Source organism: Bombina bombina, chromosome 3 (genome assembly GCF_027579735.1).
Source record: "Bombina bombina isolate aBomBom1 chromosome 3, aBomBom1.pri, whole genome shotgun sequence".
Classification (NCBI taxonomy): Eukaryota; Metazoa; Chordata; class Amphibia; order Anura; family Bombinatoridae; genus Bombina; species Bombina bombina.
Genome location: NC_069501.1, coordinates 738,742,817 through 738,760,118, shown reverse-complemented (window position 1 = coordinate 738,760,118; position 17,302 = coordinate 738,742,817). Strand labels below are relative to the sequence as shown.

Sequence of the window (17,302 nt, the reverse complement as noted above, 5' to 3'; positions counted from 1 at the left end):
ATCTGAGATGCTGGCAACTAAGCTTTGCATATTAATTGGTTCCTGCACTGGAGATGTATTTAGTGAGGTTATTTGGCTGTCAGTAGTATTCTCTAAAGTGCTTTTGGGTTTCCTATCCCTATTACGAGCCGCCATGGTGGGAGAAGGGGTTCTGGACAGATTATGAAGAAATTTGTCCATGTGCTAGTGGTAAGAAAAAGATTAAGTTACCTGTGCTGGTGGTGTAGACAAAAAAAAAGAAGAAGTGAGGTATAAGTGAATTAGACCCCCCAAGGGGGATATTTGAAAAAAAAGAAGAGACAGTGAGGATGTGAGAAGTGAAAGTTACACAGTGAGGTAGAGAGAGAGAAAAAAAAATTGGGGGGAAGGGAAAGTGAAGTTATAGGGAGTGAGTTAATTTATGTGTTTTTCCCGTCAGGGAGGCACGAGCCGGCGATATAGTATTCTTGATTCTATAATTAAGTTTAAAACAGATAATAAAGCACTGAAGAGAGGAAAGAAAAGAAAAAAATCCAACAGTCCTTCCTACTCTCAGTTTAAGTGCAGGGAACAGTCACACTTTAACAGTATATATCAACAGAAAGTGAAAAAACTATTACTTATCTGAGAAAGGAAGTTGCTAAAACAGTTGGAAGCAAGATTTTTACAATTTCGTGTTTTCTTTTCTCTTCCTTTTTTTTTTTTTTTTTTTTTTTTTTTTTACGCCGTTATCCAATGCCCCATAGAGATATATTTTCTCTACTTCACAGTCCTCTCTATTTTTAGCTTAAATACAAGAAAGAGACACAGTTCAACAATATACAGCTATATGTAGAGCCTTAGCTCAGAAAACTGTGAATCGAATATATTTGTATTTGAATGGAGGGAAAATATTATTTTGTTGAATTTTAGTTGTTCAACAGATCATTATCTTTCCCTCCTCTTTTCTAAAAGTTGATGGGTGCATTTAGTTGCACACACTGGGGCCTAATATTTAAGATTTTTAGGGAATATCTTTAATTGTCAATAATGGCAGGTCTGTAGATGCCACCTGCCTGATAAGATATTGCCATACTATAAATTTATGTTACGATTTTTAAGTCAATTCTAAGATAATAATAAAAAAAAAAAAAAAAAAAAGAATAACTCTTTTTCCTTTGTTTCTTTGAGGCCAGAGAAACTAGAACTTCGTGTACCCGTTCCAATGTTATACAGAGAAAGAGAAACAGCAAGAGAGCAACATCTTATCACTCCTATTAACCTTTTAACGCCGTTATGCCGTTCTATTCCGTCATATTTACACTGGGCTTTAAAGCCGTTATGACGGAATAGAACGTCATATCAAACGGCTGTCCTGAAGCCTTCTGCGCTTCAAGGACTTGATCGCGGTCTGGAGGGCGTTCCTAGGGTTGTAGGGACGCCCCCCAGATGCGATCCAATAATTGAAATCTCGCGATCGTATGCACGATCGCGTAGTTTCAATTTGTCTACATCGGAACAGGTGTTCCGATGTAGACACTTTAACCCTGTCACGAAAGGGTTAAACAGTATTATATACACATAACATATATAGATATAGATAATACTTGTCCCAAGGTACGAAATACTTATTTGCATGCACACAGTCCAGATAAATAGCAAAGTTATCTGAGAAAATTGCAGAGATTAGTGTGTATCCTCTATAAGTGCAAAGTATTAGATGCAGCTCTTTATATGAGAACAAAACCGAATTTTTTAACAATGTAGCTTTTTAGGTTTTAAAACGTAGCATAGATGGTAACTTTGTTACTTTTATTTCACTTTTCCAATTCTCTGTATTGCCCCTGTATTTATAAAGTCAGAGTAAGGGCTTTTTTTTTTTTCTCTTTTTCTTTACTAGAATATATGCCGACTCTGCATTGTCCGGGGTAAACCAGAAATAATTTGAAGCCTTATTTTCTTCGGTTTTGTTACCCTTTTTTTTTTTCTATGTCTATATTTTTGTGTAACTCTTCTCGCAAACCTGCTCTTTTCTATGCTCCCCCGGATTCTCCTGTCCGCCGGATGAAATATCCCCTTATCTAAGAGACTCACCTCCTCCTCCGCTACCCGGTTCCTCTGTGCAGATAGCCAGTAAAAAGTCCCAGCGGGGCCGCAGACCAAGGAAGCAGAGAAGCAACCAGACAGATCTCCTACTAGGCACAGCGGTATTCAGCGGCTTTATGTGCAATCAGGATTCCCCTCAACCCCTCTCATGCAGCACCGGTGGGAGAGGGGGAGGAGGAGGCAATATCGAGACCCCTCGGAAAACAAGCTGCAGTCCCAGACGTGGTCCTCCTATCTGCCGCTATTCCCAACACCTCCTCCTGCGCAGCACCGGTGGGGGAGGAGGCAGCACAGCCGCAGTGCAGCCACCAAAAATAAAGGGTAACTTCCAGGGGAAAACCTCCAACAACTATTCTTCCCAATTTCCAAGGTAAGCACACCAGGGTCGGATTGACAAACGGAGCGGGAGCGGAGGGGTAGGGAGATTTTGACAACAGGCTGTTGTATGTTACCTCACAATGGAGCAAAAGAATCCAGAGCAATTTTAAACAGGCTGGTCATTTTCCTGCCCCCTTTCGTGCAGCTTTCACAGGGGGGGAAGATGCTCAATGCTGTAGAAAGTGATAGCAGTAATAAAGCCCATATCTGTACTGACTTAGGTCAAAAATGTAAGTCATTTTCAACTGACTTAGCAATGGGATGAAGTTCCACTGCATGGGTCCCGGAGATGATGATCCCAGCTATCCAGGTAGCAACCCCAGTGAATGGGGAGGTGCGAAAATCCCACCGCCAGGTGCTGAAGGACTGGAGTGGAGAGCTCAGCAGCATGAGCTTTGCTCCTCCTCCTCCGGAACCCAGGGCATGTAATTTTAAACAACTTTCCAATTTACTTTTATTACCAATTTTGCTTTATTCTCTTGGTATTCTTAGTTGAAAGCTAAATCTAGGAGGTTCATGTGCTAATTTCTTAGACCTTGAAGACTGCCTCTAATCTAAAAGCATTTTGACAGTTTTTCACCACTAGAGGGCGTTAGTTCATGTGTTTCATATAGATAACATTGAGCTCAGGCACGTGAAGCTCCTAGGAGTCAGCACTGATTGGCTAAAAATGCATGTCTGTCAAAAGAACTGAAATAAAGGGGCAGTTTGCAGAGGCATAGATACAAGGTAATCACAAAGGTAAAAAGTATATTATTATAACTGTGTTGGTTATGCAAAATTGGGGAATGTGTAATAAAGGGGTTATCTACCTTTTAAACAACAAAAATTCTGGTGTTTACTGTCCCTTTAAAATAACTACCAATTGAAAATACTAAATTACACATTAAAAAAAACTAACACTACTAAAAAAAATTAAGTCTAAAATTACAAAAAATAAAAAAAATTTACAAAAAATAACAAACACTAAATTACGAAAAATAACAAACCAAATTATCCAAAATAAAAACAATTACACCTAATCTAATAGCCCTATAAAAATAAACCCCCCCCCCAAAAAAAAACCCTAGCCTACAATAAACTACCAATAGCCCTTAAAAGGGCCTTTTGTAGGGCATTGCCCTAGAGAAATTAGCCTTTTTACCTGTAAAAAAATACAAAGACCCCCTAACAGTAAAACCCACCACCCCCCAAAATAGAAAACCTAACTCTAACAAAAACATAAGCTACCCATTGCCCTGAAAAGGGTATTTGTATGGGCATTGCCCTTAAAAGGGCATTCAGCTCTTTTACATTGCCCTGGAAAGGGCATTCAGCTCTTTTAAAAAAAGCCCAAAGCCTAATCTAAAAAAAAAACCCACCCAAAAAGATTTGACTGTATGAAGAGGACGCTCCGAGCCGGATGTCTTCAAGGATGGATCCGCTCCGCCAGGATGAAGATAGAAGACTCCACCGGGATGAAGATAGAAGATGCCGCCTGGATGAAGATAGAAGACTTCTCACTGCCTGGATGAAGACTTCTCGCCGGCTGGATGAGGATGGATGTCCGAAACTGTGAGTGGATCTTCAGGAGTTAGTGTTAGGTTCTTTTTAACTTTTTTTGGGTGTGTTTTTTTTTAGATTAGGGTTTGGGCTTTTTTTAAAAGAACTGAATGCCCTTTTCAGGGCAATGTAAAAGAGCTGAATACCCTGTAAAGGCAATGCCCATACAAATGCCCTTTTCAGGGCAATAGGTAGCTTAGGTTTATGTTAGAGTTAGGTTTTTTATTTTGGGGGTTGGTTGGGTGGTGGGTTTTACTTTTTGTATTTTTTTCAAGGTAAAAGAGCTGATTTCTTTAGGGCAATACAAAAGGCCCTTTTAAGGGCTATTGGCAGTTTATTGTAGGCTATGTTTTTTTTATTTTGGGGGGGCTTTTTTATTTTTATAGGGCTAATAGATTAGGTGTAGTTGGTTTTTTTGGGGGATAATTTCGTTTGATATTTTTCGTAATTTAGTGTTTGTTATTTTTTGCAATTTAGTATGTTTTATTTTTTGTAATTTTAGATTTTTTTTTTTTTAGTAGTGTTAGTTTTTTTTAATGTGTAATTTAGTTTTTTTTAATTGGTAGTTATTTTAATTTTAGTATAATAGTTATGTTTTTTTTTAATTTCACAGGTAAGTGTTTATTTATTTTAAGATAGGGATATTGTAATTTTAATTTAAAGTTAGGGGGTGATAGGTTTAGGGGTTAATTGGTTTATTAAGTAGTGGCGATATGGGGGGCTGGCGGTTTAGGGGTTAATAGGCTTAGTTAGTGGCGGCGATGTCGGGGAGTGGCAAAATAGAGGTTAATAACTTTATTATAGTATTGGGGATGTGGGCGGGCGGGCGGGCGGGGGTGTAAGTGTACTTTGTAACACTTTAGTAATGAGTTTTGTGAAACTCATAACTACTGCTTTCAGATAGCTGAATGGATTGTGTCGGTATAGGTTGTAACTCAAGCATTTTAGCCTCACAGCACAACTTGTAATACTGGCACTATGGAAATCCCATGCAAAAACGTCATTTTTTTAAGTGCGGGATTGACGTTGCATTACAGGCTAAAATGCTTAGTATTCGTAATGGCTGCGTTACTGTTTTTATGCTGAAATGGACATTTTTTCAGCGTTAAAACCGTAACGCAAAACTTGTAATCTAGGTGTTAGTGTGCTCACAAGTGGTTAACTTTATTGGTCTTTAATTTTAAATGTCTGATTGGGCTCATCTAGCCTGAGTGTTTATGGAAGTATCATTATACTGGAATTAATGTAAATAATAAAATTACAGCAGTTGGAGTATATTTATGATAAAGATCTGGGGCGCGATCCGATATCGATCGCAGTTTGCGGCACAAGCGAGGGAACCGGCGTCGCCCGCAGTTTCAGCTCGCAACTCGAGCTATCCCATATAAGTCGCCGTCAGATGCTAACGTGCCGTAAGTCTGACAAACCAGCGATGTCCAGAAATCTGCGTAAGTACAAATTTCTGGCGTCGCCAGTGACTTGCGCCACGTTAGAATCTGCCGGCGCCTATAAAACCTGACTAAAGTCTAAAACACCCGCACTGTCTAACACGCCTCCCTAACATAGCCCGCACTGTCTAACACGCCTCCCTAACATAGCCCGCACTGTCTAACACGCCTCCCTAACATAGCCCGCACTGTCTAACCCTCTATCCGCTATCCCCCCTCACTAGCCTAACAATAAAAATGCTATTAACCCCTAAACCGCCGCTCCCGTACCCCGCCGCAACCTAATAAAGTTATTAACCCCTAAACCGCCGCTCCCGTACCCCGCCGCCAGCTATATTATATCTATAACCCCCTAAAGTGAGCCCCTAACACCGCCGCCATCTATATTAAAATGATTAACCCCTAATGTAAGCCCCTTACACCGCCGCCATCTCTATTAAAATGATTAACCCCTAATTTAATCTACCTACCCCGCCGCCAGCTATATTATCTATATTAACCCTAAGTATATTATAGTTAATATAGGTATTACATTATATATATTAACTATATTAACCCTAATTATATTAGGGTTAATATAGTTAATATAGTTACTATAGTATTTATATTAACTATATTAACTCTATCTAACCCTAACTAAATTTATATTAAATTAATCTAATTCATTTATAAACTAAAATGTTCCTATTTAAATCTAAATACTTACCTATAAAATAAACCCTAAGATAGCTACAATATAATTAATAATTACATTGTAGCTATGTTAGGGTTAATATTTATTTTACAGGTAAATTGTTAATTATTTTAACTAGGTATAATAGATATTAAATAGTTATTAACTATTTAATATCTACCTAGTTAAAATAATTACCCAATTACCTGTAAAATAAATCCTAACCTAAGTTACAAATACACCTACACTATCAATAAATTTAATAAACTACTAACATCTATCTAAAAATACAATTAAATTAACTAAACTAAATTACAAAAAAAACAAACACTAAATTACAAAAAATAAAAAAAAGATTACAAGATATTTAAGCTAATTACACCTATTCTAAGCCCCCTAATAAAATAATAAACCCCCAAAATAAAAAAAATTCCCTGCCCTATTCTAAATTCAACAAATTTCAAAGCTCTTTACCTTACCAGCCCTTAAAAGGGCCTTTTGTGGGGCATGCCCCAAAGAATTCAGCTCTTTTGCATACAAGAAATACAATACCCCCCCCCCCCATTACAACCCACCACCCACATACCCCTATTCTAAACCCACCCAAACCCCCCTTAAAAAAGCCTAACACTACCCCCCTGAAGATCTCCCTACCTTGTCTTCACCACACCGGGCCGAACTCCTGATCCGATCCGGGCGATGTCTTCCTCCAAGCGGCAAAGAAGAATTCTTCCTCCGGCGATGTCTTCCTCCAAGCAGCAAAGAAGAATTCTTCCTCCGGCGACGTCTTCCTCCAAGCGGCAGCAAAGTTTTCATTCTTCCGGCGGCATCTTCAATCTTCTTTCTTCGCTCCGCCGCCGCGGAGCATCCATCCCGGCCGACTGCTGAACTTGGAATGATGTACCTTTAAATGACGTCATCCAAGATGGCGTCCGCCGAATTCCGATTGGCTGATAGGATTCTATCAGCCAATCGGAATTAAGTTAAAAAAATCTGATTGGCTGATTGAATCAGCCAATCAGATTCAAGTTCAATCCGATTGGCTGATCCAATCAGCCAATCAGATTGAGCTCGCATTCTATTGGCTGTTCCGATCAGCCAATAGAATGCGAGCTCAATCTGATTGGCTGATTGGATCAGCCAATCGGATTGAACTTGAATCTGATTGGCTGATTCAATCAGCCAATCAGAATTTTTTAACTTAATTCCGATTGGCTGATAGAATCCTATCAGCCAATCGGAATTCGGCGGACGCCATCTTGGATGACGTCATTTAAAGGTACATCATTCCAAGTTCAGCAGTCGGCCGGGATGGATGCTCCGCGGCGGCGGAGCGAAGAAAGAAGATTGAAGATGCCGCCGGAAGAATGAAGACTTTGCTGCCGCTTGGAGGAAGACGTCGCTGGAGGAAGAATTCTTCTTTGCCGCTTGGAGGAAGACATCGCCCGGATCGGATCAGGAGTTCGGCCCGGTGTGGTGAAGACAAGGTAGGGAGATCTTCAGGGGGGTAGTGTTAGGCTTTTTTAAGGGGGGTTTGGGTGGGTTTAGAATAGGGGTATGTGGGTGGTGGGTTGTAATGGGGGGGGGTATTGTATTTCTTGTATGCAAAAGAGCTGAATTCTTTGGGGCATGCCCCACAAAAGGCCCTTTTAAGGGCTGGTAAGGTAAAGAGCTTTGAAATTTGTTGAATTTAGAATAGGGCAGGGAATTTTTTTTATTTTGGGGGTTTATTATTTTATTAGGGGGCTTAGAATAGGTGTAATTAGCTTAAATATCTTGTAATCTTTTTTTTATTTTTTGTAATTTAGTGTTTGTTTTTTTTTGTAATTTAGTTTAGTTAATTTAATTGTATTTTTAGATAGATGTTAGTAGTTTATTAAATTTATTGATAGTGTAGGTGTATTTGTAACTTAGGTTAGGATTTATTTTACAGGTAATTGGGTAATTATTTTAACTAGGTAGATATTAAATAGTTAATAACTATTTAATATCTATTATACCTAGTTAAAATAATTAACAATTTACCTGTAAAATAAATATAAACCCTAACATAGCTATAATGTAATTATTAATTACATTGTAGCTATCTTAGGGTTTATTTTATAGGTAAGTATTTAGATTTAAATAGGAATATTTTAGTTTATAAATGAATTAGATTAATTTAATATAAATTTAGTTAGGGTTAGATAGAGTTAATATAAATACTATAGTAACTATATTAACTATATTAACCCTAATATAATTAGGGTTAATATAGTTAATATATATAATGTAATACCTATATTAACTATAATATACTTAGGGTTAATATAGATAATATAGCTGGCGGCGGGGTAGGTAGATTAAATTAGGGGTTAATCATTTTAATAGAGATGGCGGCGGTGTAAGGGGCTTACATTAGGGGTTAATAATTTTTATATAGGTGGCGGCGGTGTAAGGGGTCAGATTAGGGGATAGATAAGGTAGATGGCGGCGGTTTTAGAGGCTCACAGTAGGGGGTTAGTTTATGTAGATGGCGGCGGGGTCCGGGAGCGGCGGTTTAGGGGGTAATAACTTTATTAGGGATTTGGGGGGGGGGGGGATCGCGGTTGACAGGGAGATAGACATTGCGCATGCGTTAGGTGTTAGGTTTATTTTAGCAGATCGCGGTTGACAGGGAGATAGACATTGCGCATGCGTTAGGTGTTAGGTTTATTTTCTAGTTAGTTTAGGGAGTTACGGGACTCCAATAGTCAGCGTAAGGCTTCTTACGGCTGCTTTTTGTGGCGAGGTGAAAATGGAGTAAGTTTTCTCCATTTTCGCCACGTAAGTCCTTACGCTGCATATTGGATACCAAACTGCGCGGGTTTGGTATACCTGCCTATGGCCCAAAAAACTGCGGGCGACGGCAGAAATATACGGGCGTAACTTCTAGGTTACGCCGTATATGTGATACCAAATCCGCGCAAATATTGGCGTCGCCGGCTTTTGCGGGCGACGCTTTATATCGGATCGACCCCAAAATATATTGCAACAAATGCCTTTGTAAAAGGTAAATTGACATACATAAAATCTCAGGAAACATATTCCTCTTTCAGTATTACATGTGTTTATTTAAGCTTTTATTGCACACATTTATTGTTCTAAAATATATTTAAAAAAAATGTGTTTATATATATATATATATATATATATATATATATATATATATATATATATATATATATATACTGTATATATATATATATATATATATATATATATATATATATATATATATATATATATATATATATATATATATATATATATATAAATAATAGCGTACTTAATACTGTTAATAAAGTTATATTTTCCTTGTGGAGGCTTGTTCTATTCCACTAAACATAGTGGGGAACTGTGTCTATTAGTCAGAGAGAAAAAAGTATATAGATATACAATGAACTAGCCTGGACATAACCTATTTCGGACAAAACTATTATAACTAGATGAAATCTTGTTTCTATTCAATGTCCCTGATGTGTAGTTTGTATTAAATAAAACTTTATTTTAGTTTAAAACACACACACAATGAGATCTAACTGATATACAAGATCTAACTGATATATTATTTGCTGCTGTCATGTGCATTGGGAATGTTGGCAGAGAAAATATAATGTCTCAAACAAATAAGATGAAATCGTATTGGCTTAAAGCCTATATCGTCCACAGACTGTAACTGGAGTTATCTCCAGTATTTCATATTTTTAGTAAGTTTAAAATCTATTAAGGGAGTACAAAATGTCATTTTTGATTATTATAAACTTCAAAAGGGATGTCTTTAAGGGATGGTATTCAATGTTTTAGCCTTTATCAGAAATGTCTACACACTGTTGTTGAATCAACCTGAGACATGGTAACACTCTAGTTGTCAAAGCTTTTTATTTCAACAGAACACAAAAAATATTGGCTTTAATTCAGCATGACAAATAATCAAAATAAATACTTTGACTGCTTTTATATATTTTTTTTACGCACTATATGATGATTAGTTGTCAGACAATTGAGGATGATGCTTTCCACATGGAGACAATGAACAGTTTGAAAATAGTTAGAAAATAATCTGTAGTGGCCTCCTTTTGTTTTATAAACTAAAAGCACATTACGTAAGTCATAAAGAAATATAAAATAACAAATGTACCTGATTCTGTATTAAATCCCAGTGTAGTACTGACAGGGCCCTCGCCAAGCGGATTTTTTGGTATTATTTTGAACTCGTAACTGAAAAACAAACATAGTAAAGAATGTCAGTGGGTTCAAAAAAGACAAAACAAATTCTCATGTCAGTGTTTTCAACAAACTTTGACTTCTTTCTTTACTGGAGCACACACTACAATATAGGAGGAGGCGGTTCTGAATTTAATTCACACCCCCACTTGAAAAAAATTGCTAGAGGAGAAGGGTAAAAGGCATCTAATGTCATGCTAAGTGATACTTTATATATATATATATATATATATATATATATATATATATATATATATATATATATATATATATATATACGTATATATATATATATATATAATCAGAAGCACTTTCTCAAGTACAGTTTCAGATTTTTTTATTTAAAAAAACAACAACCACATTCTATTGTCCTAACAAACTAGCTGTAGTTATAAATATATCAAATCATTGTAAAAACATCTTGAAATGGTTTCCTGTATAAATGAAGTGTAGATAACATTAGGGGCGAGATTACATATGCTGCGCAGGCTTCAGTGTAACTGCTGAAACCAACGCCGCCCGTAATTTCACCTCGCATATTGGGGAATCACATATATGGCGCCGGCAGTTCATAAAGTGCCGTAAGTCGGATAAACTAGCGATGTCCAGAAATGTGCGTAAATACAAATTTCTGGAGTTGCCAGTGACTTACGGCACTTTAGAAACGTAAAACCCCTATATCCACAATCCCCCCACATCGCAACTAATAATAAATGTATTAACCCCTAAACCGACAACCCCCACAACGCAATATGCCTAATTAAACTATTAACCCCAAATCCGCCATTCAACCACATCGCGATCTACCTAGTAAAAGTATTAACCCCTAAATCTGTCAACGCCAACAGTGCAAACTACCTAATAAATGTATTAACCCCTAATCCGCCATTAACTCACATCGCAAAGTACCTATTAAAACTTTTAACCCCTAATCCGCCATTAACCCACATCGCAACAAACCTTATAAATCTATTAACCCCTTATCCCCCAAACCCAAGAAAGAAGTGGTCCCCGCTTGGAAGAAGATGTTGGCCGCTTGGAAGAAGACTTCACCGTCTGGACCAGGATCTTCTCCACTAGACTTCAGGAACGATGAGTACCTATTTGGGGGCAATGCCCATACAAATGCCTCTTTAGGGGCAATGGATAGTTTAGTATTTTTTAGTGTTAGGTTTTTATATTTTGGGAGCTGTTTAATTTAGGTCAATGCCCTAGAAAAGGCCCTTTTAAGGGCTATTGGTAGTTTAGTATTAGATTAGGGGGTGTTTTTATTTTGGGGGGCTTTTTTATTTTCATAAGGATTAGGTTTATTTTTTCATTTTTGATAATTTGGTTTATTATTTTATGTAATGTTAGACTTTTTTATTTTTTGTAATCTTAGATTAATTTATTTTAATTTTTTTCATTTTACAGTAATGTTAGAGTTTTTAATTTTAATAGTAACTTAGTATTTTTTAATTTAGGTAATTGGGGTTAATTTAGGGGTGGTAGGTTAGGGGGCTTAGTAATTTAATTAGTTATTTGCGTTGTGGGGGTTTGGCGGATTAGGGGTTAATAGATTTATTAGGATTATTGCGTTGTGTGGGTTTGGCAAATAAGGCGTTAATAGTTTTATTTTGTTTATTGCGTTGTGGGTTAATGGCGGATTAGTGGTTAATACTTTTATTAGGTTTATTGAGTTGTAGGTTAATGGCGGATTAGGGGTTAATAGTTTTATTTGGTTTATTGTGTTGTGGGTTAATGACAGATTAGGGGTTAATACATTTATTAGGTTTATTGCGATGTGGGTTAATGGTGGATTAGGGGTTAATATAATTTATTAGTTATTGTGGTGGGGGTTAGCGGTTGACAGGTAGATATTGCTATAGGTGTTAGATAATATTTTCAGGCAGTTACGGGAGTTACGGTGCTTACATTTTCAGCGTAAGGCTTGCTGTGGCGAGGTGAAAATGGAGTAACATTTCTCCATTTGCGCTGAATATGTGATAACAATTTGTGACACGGTTCTATGTTATCTTATGGGAGTAAAAATTGCGAGCAATGGGTGAAATAAATGTGCCGCTTTTATATGCGGCGCCGTATATGTGATACCAAAAATGCGTAAAACCCGGCGTTGCCGGCTTTTGCGGGCGATGCCGCATATGTAATCTTGCCCTAGGTGTTGCAATAATAATAGAGGTTGTGGTATTTATTATTGTCCCTAATACATGGAGGGAAAAATAACATTCTGCTTCCATTTAGGTATTATAAAGTGTTGTTAATTTGAGCCGCCATATGTTACAGGCAGACTGTAATAAAATGGACACAGTCACACTAAACTAGTTTTAGCATAGAAAGGACTCAAAACACACTGGAACTATGACTATGTGTTGGGACTTGGCTCATTTGTGTTTCATGAGTTTACATTACTTAGAGATTAGCCAGTTACCACAGGGGTAATGATGATTTTTTAGTGGGGGGCTTTTGAGAGATACATACAAATATACAGCATATTCTCATATGCACAATTTCCCTTTCTCCTGGTATGGCAATCACCACCATATCTGTAAAACACAAAGCCCTCAGAGCAGACACATGTTGAGAGGGTGAGTTAGAAAGTGAGTAAAGTTATGGACTATTAAGTACCACTACTTAAATTAAATCATGTCTGGCACAAAGTTCTTAAAGGGACATTAAGCCCAAAAATTTTCTTTCATGATTCAGATGGAGAATACAATTTTAAACAACTTTCTAATTTACTTCTATTGTCTAATTTGCTTCCTTCTCTTGATATTCTTTCCTGAAAAACATATCTAGATAGGCTCAGTAGCTGCTGATTGGTTGCTGCACATAGAAGCCTCGTGTGATTGACTCACCATGTGCATTGCTATTTCTTTAACAAAAGATATCTAAATAATGAAGCAAATTAAATAATACAAGTAAATTGGAATGTTGTTTAAAATTGTATTTTCTATCTGAATCATGAAAGAAAATGTTTGGGTTTAATGTCCCTTTAAATCAGTGTTCTATTTGTGTTAGTGGTAGATAAGGAAAGGTAACATAGAACTTTATGTACAGTATGTTGCTGACATGAAGGGGTACAATCACAATTCTCTGTGTGTTACTGGAAGTAAAAGCGCAAAATTCCTGACCTATGTAGGTTACTGGAAACCAAGGGGATACACAGTCTTCTTGTGTTTTCAGCAGCCACAAGTGAACTATCAGGATTTCTTGTGTTCCAGGCAGAAAAGGTTATTGCATTACTTGCAGCCAAAGCAGAAAAATCACTAATCTGTGTGTGTTGTAGCCAAAAAGGGGTCAAATCGTTGCTCAGTGTGTGTTACTGGCTTCAAAGGGTGTAAAATCACTGATCTGCATGTGTGTCTAGTAACTAATGGGGTAATATTACACTTACACTGCAATATTCTATATAGAGATTGCTTGATCAGTGCAGGAGGTCATTTATATATTTCCCTATTTAGCCACCATAAAGGGGATACTATTAACAATACTCAAGACTTTGCAATGGATGTATCCTTGAACAGCAATACAGATTCTGTAACAAAACATTCATGTTGTGTACAGATCCTTTGCAACATATGAGTCAATTACAATACTTTATAAAAACTTATCTAATTGTGTTCAACAAAAAAAATCAACATTAAAATCTATGGAGATGTTTGTAGATAAATCATTTAACGTTTTTCTAAAGAATTGTGATCAACAACATAGTTCTTAATTGCTGAGAAATACTACATATATATATATGTGTGTGTGTATTTATAATATAAATGTCTTTAATGTCCCTATAAGTAAGATATAATAGACACATAATACACTTTTTTTCTATTCATATGATGACATAAAAAGAAGAAAATACACTATAATATTACTAAAGAAATTGCTGATTTCCTTTAATCTGAAGGAAAAAAATATTAGTAAAATAAAGTAGGTGAATTCCTTTTCATAAGCAGAGAACTTGCTATGTTGGGACAATCCCTCATTGTTAAAGTTTGTGTTATTAGTTTACAGTGCAAATTCTGCTTGCATCTGGTGAATACTTGATGCAAAAGTCATCATTATGAGTCATTTTGCAGTGGTATATTATTACCATTTACAAAGCTCTATTAAGTGAACACAAATGGCACAATCCCTGTGGATCAATTTGTATTGTGAGTTATCTGGCCCAGGCTAGATCAAAATGTACTTAAATTCCTGTTGGTGTTGTGGAAAGGAGCAATGTTTGCACAGATAAACAGGTGCACTCTTCCTGCTGCTAACTAGTTCAATTAAATAAATGTTTAACTATTGTAGTAACATAAATAAACAATTAAAAAGAGTTGGAAACATACATTGGTTGGCTGTACAACTTAAGTGTAGTAGTATAAGAGTATAACTTAAAGGGACATTGTACACTAGATTTTTCTTTGCATGAATGTTTTGTAGATGATCCATTTATATAGCCCATCTGGGAGAGTTCTTATAAAATTGTTTTGTATAATTTTTAATAACATTATGCTGATTTCAGACTCCTAAGCAAGCCCCAAAGTTTTAGATGTATACTTATGTCTACAGATTCCCGTTGCTTCTGTTTGTATAATCTGTTTTATATGAAAATTGGTGTATACTGTCCCTTTATGTATAATAGTTAAAAAAGTTAGCAATAACCTAATATGCATGTACCAATTAGCCAGGGAAGCACGTGTGGCTGAGATCAATCATTAAATGCCTAATGAACTGAAGGGATGCAAGATTAGGGCAAGGCTAGATTTGTTGGTGAGATGGAGATAATTAGAAAGTATAACAATAAAAACAGAAATTTCTAAATCTTGACCTGTAACCTAGACAATACTTATCAGGTGAGACTCCACCCTTTACCTATATCTTGACTGCCTACCTTCCCTATCCTATTCCTAGCTTGTCCATTAGAGGAAAACCACAATCGACATCCTCGTACTCAAAGAAATGGACCTTCCATTGAAAACAAATCACTCCTTTATTCCAAATGTTAAAAGTAGACATGTGCAACTCGTTTCAGCCGAATTTGGTTTTTGGCCAAATTTTGGCCGATTCGGAGATTTGAATGAATCGGCAACATAACTAAAATCTCCAAAAGATTCCGAAAATTAATAAATGAGTTTCCAAATTTTCAGATCCATTTTTTATTCATATTCGGAATGTTTCATTGTTCCAATCTAAATAGCAGTTCCCCGACATTGCCAACACTAACTAAATCACTAAATAAAGCTATTAGCCCCTAAACTGCCGTTTCCCAACATCGCTGACTCTAACTAAACCTATTAACCCCTAAACCGCAGTTCCCCGAGATCGCAGACACTAACTAAAGTTATTAACCCCTAAACCGCAGTTCCCCGACATCACCAACACTAACTAAACCTATTAATCCCTAAACCGCACTTCCCCGAAATTTCTGACACTAACTAAAACACTAAATAAACCTATTAACCCCTAAACCGCCATTCCCAAACATTGCCAACACTAACTAAACCTATTAACCCCTAAATCGCACTTCCTAAACATCGCTAACACTGACTAAACCAATTAACCCCTAAACCGCAGTTCCTCAACATCGCCAACACTAACTAACCCTATTAACCCCTAAACCGCCGTACACCCACGTCACCAACACTAAAATACTAAATCAACCTATTAAAACCTAAACCTCTGTGCACCCACATCGCCAACACTAACTAAACCTATTAACTCCTAAACCGCCGCCCCCACATTGCAACAACCTAAATTAAACTATATTAATCCCTAAACCTAACACCCCCTAACTATAACATAATCAAAATAGACCTAAATTAAAGTTACAATTATTAACTAACTACCTATTTAGAAATAAATACTGTACAAACTTACCTGTGAAACAAAAATAAAACCTACGCTAGCTACAACATAACCAATGGCGGCTGGTGACTTTTGAAGATGGGGGAGCACTAGCCCCGCCCCTCAGATGGCTCTGCCCATTTTATATATACTGGGTACAAGAGTCCTGTCACTGGGGCAGTATAAGGACATTATAAATATATATATATATATATATATATATATATATATATATATACACATATACAGGGAGTGCAGAATTATTAGGCAAGTTGTATTTTTGAGGATTAATTTTATTATTGAACAACAACTATGTTCTCAATGAACCCAAAAAACTCATTAATATCAAAGCTGAATATTTTTGGAAGTAGTTTTTAGTTTGTTTTTAGTTTTAGCTATTTTAGGGGGATATCTGTGTGTGCAGGTGACTATTACTGTGCATAATTATTAGGCAACTTAACAAAAAACAAATATATACCCATTTCAATTATTTATTTTTACCAGTGAAACCAATATAACATCTCAACATTCACAAATATACATTTCTGACATTCAAAAACAAAACAAAAACAAATCAGTGACCAATATAGCCACCTTTCTTTGCAAGGACACTCAAAAGCCTGCCATCCATGGATTCTGTCAGTGTTTTGATCTGCTCACCATCAACATTGCGTGCAGCATCAACCACAGCCTCCCAGACACTGTTCAGAGAGGTGTTCTGTTTTCCCTCCTTGTAAATCTCACATTTGATGATGGACCACAGGTTCTCAATGGGGTTCAGATCAGGTGAACAAGGAGGCCATGTCATTAGATTTTCTTCTTTTATACCCTTTCTTGCCAGCCACGCTGTGGAGTACTTGGACGCGTGTGATGGAGCATTGTCCTGCATGAAAATCATGTTTTTCTTGAAGGATGCAGACTTCTTCCTGTACCACTGCTTGAAGAAGGTGTCTTCCAGAAACTGGCAGTAGGACTGGGAGTTGAGCTTGACTCCATCCTCAACCCGAAAAGGCCCCACAAGCTCATCTTTGATGATACCAGCCCAAACCAGTACTCCACCTCCACCTTGCTGGCGTCTGAGTCGGACTGGAGCTCTCTGCCCTTTACCAATCCAGCTACGGGC

At 36.9% G+C, this 17,302-nt stretch overlaps 1 protein-coding gene across 1 annotated transcript in view; it reads right to left on the bottom strand.

Moving 5' to 3' along the window:
* ABI3BP (ABI family member 3 binding protein) overlaps nucleotides 1-17,302 on the bottom strand; it is a 533,245-nt gene that overhangs the window by 35,328 nt on the left and 480,615 nt on the right. The window contains exon 67 of the mRNA XM_053707567.1: nucleotides 10,265-10,344. Within this exon, the coding sequence (XP_053563542.1) occupies nucleotides 10,265-10,344 (80 nt within the window). The remainder of the gene's footprint in view (nucleotides 1-10,264; nucleotides 10,345-17,302) is intronic.